The sequence below is a fragment of the Azolla caroliniana genome, unplaced genomic scaffold, assembly GCF_043228905.1.
Source record: "Azolla caroliniana isolate FFs.n. ecotype wild unplaced genomic scaffold, voAzoCaro1.0.p SCAF_5, whole genome shotgun sequence".
In the NCBI taxonomy this organism is placed as follows: Eukaryota; Viridiplantae; Streptophyta; class Polypodiopsida; order Salviniales; family Salviniaceae; genus Azolla; species Azolla caroliniana.
The window spans coordinates 4088261-4095937 of record NW_028230440.1 but is presented as its reverse complement, the minus strand read 5'-3'; the positions used below and the strand labels follow the sequence as shown (position 1 = coordinate 4095937).

At 37.0% G+C, this 7677-nt stretch overlaps 1 protein-coding gene across 2 annotated transcripts in view; it reads left to right on the top strand.

Moving 5' to 3' along the window:
* The window catches only part of LOC147863746 (protein argonaute 1B-like), an 8099-nt gene extending 628 nt beyond the window's left edge, over positions 1–7471 (top strand). The window contains exons 2-20 of one of the 2 annotated variants that reach the window (XM_087319446.1): positions 728–939; positions 1320–1603; positions 2171–2277; positions 2389–2495; positions 2678–2816; positions 2893–3009; positions 3233–3340; positions 3563–3634; positions 3734–3856; positions 3963–4122; positions 4345–4604; positions 4686–4832; positions 4926–4984; positions 5064–5127; positions 5250–5385; positions 5475–5548; positions 5928–6022; positions 6245–6276; positions 6903–7471. In XM_087319446.1, coding sequence (XP_087175572.1) covers positions 728–939; positions 1320–1603; positions 2171–2277; positions 2389–2495; positions 2678–2816; positions 2893–3009; positions 3233–3340; positions 3563–3634; positions 3734–3856; positions 3963–4122; positions 4345–4604; positions 4686–4832; positions 4926–4984; positions 5064–5127; positions 5250–5385; positions 5475–5548; positions 5928–6022; positions 6245–6276; positions 6903–7120 — 2514 coding nt within the window. In that variant the 3' untranslated portion in view covers positions 7121–7471. Of the gene's footprint in view, positions 1–727; positions 940–1319; positions 1604–2170; positions 2278–2388; positions 2496–2677; positions 2817–2892; positions 3010–3232; positions 3341–3562; positions 3635–3733; positions 3857–3962; positions 4123–4344; positions 4605–4685; positions 4833–4921; positions 4985–5063; positions 5128–5249; positions 5386–5474; positions 5549–5927; positions 6023–6244; positions 6277–6902 lie in introns of both variants that reach the window. The other variant, XM_087319445.1, reaches the window with a different exon arrangement.
* The last annotated feature ends 206 nt before the right edge of the window (positions 7472–7677 follow it).

Sequence of the window (7677 nt, the reverse complement as noted above, 5' to 3'; positions counted from 1 at the left end):
TCTTCGTCAAATCTCAGTTTTCTTGCATAGACATCTGATAATGATCATCTATTACCTCCGCAGAAATGGGTCTTCTTTTGAACCTCATTTTCCTGACCCACAGATGCTTTTTATCGCTTCTTCAGAATGGGTCTTCCCTCTTTCTCAGCTAATTTATATGTTTTAGAATTTGAAAAAAGCAATTTTTTTGCTTACTTCCAATTTTTATTATTTAACTTTCCCCCTCTTTTCTCTCCATATATACACAAAACACTCAAATATATATGCTTCGTGAAATTCAAGCTCCGCGATACATGAAAATTAATGTGAAGCGCATAATTAAGCTGCAACTATAAGCAAAATATAGCAACTTAAACTTCTGAGGATGTCCTCCCCTTATATTTAGAAGCCCACCCAGCAAAGGATTCCAATGTGACTAGTTAGACAGAAAATAAGAATTAATTTTCATATATAGAATCACGCATTTTCTAATTATTTGAAAAACGAAATTTCATAGCCTCGCACAAACGTTTGAGGTGTAAATTATGTGCTTAATCTTAAATTTTGGGAACACACTTTCTATAGGTGATTTTTAAATTAACTTAGCATGCGTTTTGGATTTCTAATAACATTGATCAAACATACTTTGATAAACATCTCTTCTCAATGGGTTTATTTTCTTTGTCTTATGTATACATTCAGAGTATATAGGCAATCTAAGATGATTAACTTTGCTCTTTCTTTACAGGTTACTATCACTCCAGAAGTTACCTCCCGGGGTGTAAATCGCGCCGTAATGGAACAGCTTGTAAAGCTTCATAGGGATTCCTCCTTAGGAGGAAGGCTTCCAGCTTATGATGGAAGAAAAAGCCTATATACGGCTGGATCCCTACCTTTTCAGAATAAAGAATTTTCCATTACTCTGTTGGACGAAGATGATGGAAGTGGTGCCCAAAAGAGGTTTTTCTTCTTGACCTAAAGAAAAGAAGTCCAGAAATAAATTATTGATTTCAAGTTATATGCGATCACTTGTAGAGGAGTTACTAAAATTCATTTTGTCTTTTACTTTCTGTTGGAATGGATTAAGGTATAATGCGTTTAAATTATGATTCATCTTTTATATTTTGTTTTGCTGGAATGCATTCAGGTATGCCATCAGTAGTTGTGTTTAAACTTTATACCATTTTTGTTTTATTTTGTTGCAATGCATTAACGTATGCAATGGAAGCTAGATAGATGCATTGAAACTTTGATTCATCTCTTTTGTGATTGCAAGATGCCTTTATTACAACTTTGAACTCATCTTTTTTGTTGTATTTTGTTTTGTTGAATTGTTGCAGAAGGGAGAGGCAATTTAAAGTTGTGATTAAGTTTGCAGCGAGGGCCGATTTACATCATCTTGGGGAATTTCTTCATGGCAGGCAGGCAGATGCTCCACAAGAAGCATTACAAGTGCTTGATATTGTGTTGAGGGAGCTTCCGACACAAAGATTTTGCCCTGTTGGGAGATCCTTCTACTCTCCGAACCTTGGTCGACGCCAACAATTGGGAGAAGGATTAGAGAGCTGGAGAGGGTTTTATCAGAGCATTAGGCCTACTCAAATGGGCCTTTCACTAAACATAGGTAAGAAGTTTGATTCGGTCTGTAATGGCGGAGTTCTGAAAATGTCGGTTATTTGTTCTATAGCAGCGTCGTTGCGAATTTTTTATTTTTCTCTGTCTATAATGGCATGGCTCTGAAGATGTTGTTTTTCTTCTGGGTTTATGATGGTATGGCTCTGAAATGTGGTTCTCATTCGGATCTACAATGGTGTAGCTCTGGAAATATGAACTTGTTTTATACAATGATGTGGTTCTGAAAACGTGGTCTCTATTTGCTCACATTGTCTAGTAACGAAAGCATGTTTTTAGTGGCATATAGTTCCCAATGATGTGCCTTTTGTGGTTGTACAGTTTTTTTGTTTGGTTTATGTTAGGGATCTCAGGGTGCGTTGCAATAAGCTTCAGTTTGTATTAATGAACCATAGAGTTATTTGCTTTGTGGATATATGTGGCTATTTTCAGTCTGTATATTAGTAGGGTCTGTTTTCTTGGTCTACAATATTTTTTGTTTTGCTTTAATGCTGATTTCAGAGGATATTGTTGCATTAAGCTTCAGTTTCCATTGGTTAAACTTTGTTTGTGTTTATAGATATGTCGTCAACAGCCTTCATTGAGCCTCTTCCGGTTCCTGACTTTGTATCCCAGCTACTTGGCAAGGATGTTTCACGGCATCTTTCTGATGCTGACCGAATAAAAGTATGTTTTGCAGAGTAATCTTAAATCATCTGTGCCTACTTCTTTATCTCTAATATCGTATTATTATCCCATGGAATGGTAACACTTTTCTTGTGTTTGATTCATAACCAGATCAAGAAAGCTCTTAGAGGAGTAAAGGTGGAAGTAACTCATCGTGGTAACATGCGCCGCAAATATCGAATATCTGGTTTAACATCACAACCTACCCAGGAACTAACGTATGTTAGATCATCCGTTTATCATTCAATCCTTGAATATATTTTCTCATTGACACCGTCATACTAATTTATGTTTTCTCATTGACACTGTCACACTAATAAATGCTTAGAACAGAATGACATTCTTAATTATTTAGTTATTGATTTTTATGTCGCTGATCCTAATGTGTCATATTATGTAGCTTTCCTGTTGATGACAAGGGGACAATGAAGTCTGTGGTAGAGTATTTCCAAGAGACATACGCATACACTATCAAGAACACTGTTCTTCCGTGTTTGCAAGTTGGCAATCAGCAACGTCCAAATTATCTACCTATGGAGGTGGGTTTGCACATATGCCACTATATCTGTTGTTTGTGTTCCATTTATATGCAAATGATTTCTTCTACTCCATTAGGTATGCAAAATTGTTGAAGGCCAGAGGTACTCAAAACGACTAAATGAGAAGCAGATTACAGCCCTTTTGAAAGTGACATGCCAGCGTCCCATTGATAGGGAGAGAGATATTATGGAGGTATTTATGCCACATCAGCTGAATCAATGCTAAATGTCAAAGCCATATTTTCCATGTAGTCAATGCCTTTTGCATATACGCTTTGAAGTAAATGCCAGTGATGTGTTTTGAACGAAGTGTCATGAGAGTTATTGAAAGTTAACATCTTTAATGCATTGTAAAATACGAAAGCAAGTCGGGCTTATAATCCATGAAATGGTGGTATTTGTATTAATATTTGTAGACTGTGCGACACAATTCCTATGTCAATGATCCTTATGCGAAAGAATTTGGTATAAAGATCAGTGATAAATTGGCTGCTGTCGAAGCTCGAATATTACCAGCCCCGCAGGTCATTGATGCCGTTTTGAGTTGTATACATGTATTAGTATGTAATACATTTATGTATATATACCCATAGAGGCGCACACACACATATAATCCTTACACAAATCTATCTATCTATCTATCTATCTATCTATCTATATATATATTGTTTACATATATATGCTTTCTTGCCGTAGAGATACTTTAGAACTGCCCTTTTGACACAGCACTAAACCCATTTGTGCAGCTTAAGTACCATGATACAGGGAAGCTGAAGGTTTGCCAACCAGAGATTGGTCAATGGAACATGAGAGACAAAGTAAAGAGGGGTTTATCTCCATTTACTTATCAACTTAAAGTAGTGTTTTGGGTACATGAGGAGTATAACTTTCTCACTCATTTGATATGTTTTTGGTAGAAAATGGTTAATGGAGGTGTAGTGAATTATTGGGCATGCATTAATTTCTCTCGAGGTGTTCAAGAGACTGCAGCTGCTCGGTTCTGTCAAGAGCTGGCACTAATGTGCCAAATATCTGGCATGGTTAGTTTGACCAAATGCAGTTCCGTTATCATAACAGTTTGTGATGGTGTTAACAGTTATTGATTTGTTTTTTAAACTAAACGGGTTTTCTTTGTTGAGCTGACAGATCTTCAAGCAAGAGCCTGCCATAGGCATACATTCAGCTCGCCCTGATCAGGTCGAAAGAGCTCTGAAGATGGTATTCAAGGATTTTCAGGCACAGCACAATGGGCGTGATCTTGAGTTGCTTATAGTAATTCTGCCTGATAACAATGGCACTTTGTATGGTGAGTATATACTTTGTCCAAACTTCTAGAGCCTACACACACACACACACACACATAAATACGCCTCTCATAACTGGTCAACGTATGCAGCTATGCAATCCATTAGTCTGCATTTTAACAAATTGTTCACTTCTAAACTGGATTGTTTTGTTTTGTGTCTACAATGCTATAAGGCTTAAGAACATTTATCATTAACAAATTTCCATGCCAATGGTTGTACAGGTGATTTGAAACGTATATGTGAAACAGATCTTGGCTTAGTGTCGCAATGTTGCTTAACCAAGCATGTATACAAGATGAGCAAGCAATATCTTGCTAATGTAGCTTTGAAGATAAATGTGAAGGTTGGTGGAAGAAATACTGTGCTCGTTGATGCACTGTCCCGCCGCATTCCTCTTGTCAGCGACTTACCAACCATTATATTTGGAGCTGATGTGACACATCCCCATCCTGGAGAAGATTCTAGTCCTTCTATTGCTGCCGTGAGTCCTTCATACTTGGATGGTTCATTTGACGTTGCTGCTGCTTCTAAACTGGTTTTTGTAATATTTTTTAAATGTTAGGTTGTGGCATCACAAGATTGGCCGGAGGTTACAAAATATGCTGGATTGGTGTGTGCACAAGAACATAGGCAAGAGTTGATTCAAGACTTATTCAAGTGTTGGGTCGATCCTGTTCATGGCCCACAAACTGGAGGAATGATAAAGCAAGTTCTTGTCCCAACTAGTGTTTATGCATTAGTTTCTAATGTAAGAGAATTTTGATTTGTGCAGTAATCTCACAATCTATATATATGCAGGGAGCTTTTAATCTCCTTCAGGCGAGCAACAGGCCAAAAGCCTCGCCGGATTATCTTTTATAGGTGAAAGTCTTACCCTTTTTCAAACACTATTATTTTTCTCATATCATGTGGAATTATTAGCTATAAACGTTTTATGCAGGGATGGAGTAAGCGAAGGCCAATTCTATCAAGTGCTTCTATATGAACTTGATGCTATTCGTAGGGTATATGAAACACCTGAAACTGATTTCAGCCAGCCTTGTATTTATTGGTTGCCGCTTATGTAGATTACACACATTATTCATGACCACTTATAGCTAAATTGATATTTGGCAACCTTGGACAGGCTTGTGCATCGCTTGAACCAAATTATCAGCCTCCAGTTACATTTGTAGTAGTTCAGAAACGGCATCATACACGGTTGTTTGCGAACAATCATAATGATAGACGGAGCATCGACCATAGTGGAAACATCCTCCCAGGTGAATTGTTGCTGATAAATGTTGTATGATTATTGATTGTTTTTTGTTTATGTGACATTTCCTGAATGGTTGTGCCGGTCATCAAGCAGGCACTGTTGTTGATTCCCGGATATGTCATCCTACTGAGTTTGACTTTTACCTCTGTAGCCATGCGGGTATTCAGGTAAGCATGAAATTTTCAAGCACTATGGTCAAGTATGTAACTTCTTGTGGCCAAAGCTGTCATTTTGGTGAGCTTCTTGTGAATGGTTTGCTATGGTTTTTGTTAAAACTATTTCAGAAGAGGGAATGTAAAACCACTATGTAACATGGCTGATATAAGGCGTCATTTGTCAATATGGTCACGTGTATGTCAGCAATGAATGCTTTTGGTGAAGCTATATCCAAAGGATATAGTAGATACAGCCCATCTATGTTGCATGGCTGATAGAAGTCACTATTGTCACGTAGATAATTTCTTGTGAAGAAGTTTGCTATGGTTTTGATGAGATTTTTATGAAAGTAAAGTTAACGAATTCAACTCTCGCTTCTCATGATTGCAGGGAACAAGTCGACCTGCCCATTATCATGTGCTGTGGGATGAGAACAAATTCACAGCAGATGGCTTACAACTACTTACAAACAACCTTTGTTACACGTAAGCACACTTATCTAATGCGTCTTTGATTAATGCGATCAATACTATCATTGAAAAAATAAGTGTCAATGTATTGTGCTGTAACTTGGATAAGAAATGGGCACAAATTAAGTTTATTTGAATGTCATTAAATGCCATGTGCTCAAAAAACAAAGGCAGAATAATTGTTGTTGATACCACATAATTTCTAGTTAATCCTCATCTTGTCAAATATATTGGCAGGTATGCTCGATGCACGCGCTCTGTCTCTATTGGTAAGTTCTGGAATATATTGTACATTACACGTTGTTATACCCCTTTGTTTCTTGGGTTTTTATGAAAATACCCGTAAATTTTAGAAAACTTAATTACTTTCATAAACTCCAAGCTTAGATAGAGTATACACCTAAGTTTTCAAGAAATTACCCCAAATATCTCCAATATTCAGGTTCGTAATGTTTTTTCTATAAACTTATAGGGGTATTCGGGTCAATATCTGGAAAATGCTAGGCATGTCGTTTCCCAAAATACTTCAATTTCCCTCATACAAATGTTCTGAAAAGCATAGACTCGTTTTCTCTCACTAATTCATGCAAGGAAACCCTATGTTCTATACTTGTTTTTGCTGACAAATTCGTGACGAATTCATGTTTGGAAAAGTATGTATACTTATTTTCTCTTTCAAGTTCATGTGAGGGAAGCAGATATACTCATTTCCTTTACAAATCCAATATGTACTCATTTTTCCTCGTAACTTCGTGTGAGGGAAAGCATATATACTAATTTACTTTACAAATTCATCTAAGGAAAAAATATATATCCTCATTTTTCCTTACAAATTCATGTAAGGAAATGTATATACTCATATTGATTTGATGTCATTGTTTTTCACATGTGGTAGTTCCTCCTGCTTACTACGCACATTTGGCGGCTTTCCGAGCTCGATTCTACATGGAACCGGAGTCAGAGAGTGGTTCTATAACTAGTGGTGCAGGCCCGGCTGTGAGAAGCATGGCAACCGGAAGCTCGGGTTCCCGTACCACTCGCACTTCTGGGACCTCAGTACGGCCCCTCCCAGCAGTGAAAGACAATGTCAAGAGAGTTATGTTCTATTGTTGAGAATGAAGAAAACAAAGAAGAAAGAGCACCGAACAAAAAGTCTAAAGCAAGATGTCAATGTTTTGGATTGGGCTTTACGTAAGGCCTCTTTCTCGTTTTTTCTTTCTTTGTTTGTATACATGTATAGTTGGGATTTCTCCATTTTCGCTTCTGTAGTTAAGAATACTAATATGTATCCAGTAAATGCCACCGATAGTCAGGCTTTCAGACACCAGATCCCTGGCAGATGTTAATGTATATATATCTTGTGTATTAAGTTTCGGAATTCTCTCTTTCCACACCTAACTTAGCATGCTCTGTTTTGGATAATTACAATTTACATATAAATATAATATTTTGATGTTTCGGTATGATGGGTGTGTTTGACTTTCTAGATGATGATGATGATGATATACATAAGCATCACCTCTCCACGCGGAGAGCTTGGTTTGATTTAATTTTAATTTACACAAGTTTTTGATAAGTTATCAAGCTTGCAAAATATTTAGTAAAGTATATGCATGTGTTAGCCATAAATTGATATTTCATGTTCTTTAATGGAGCTTTTGCATTGGAGG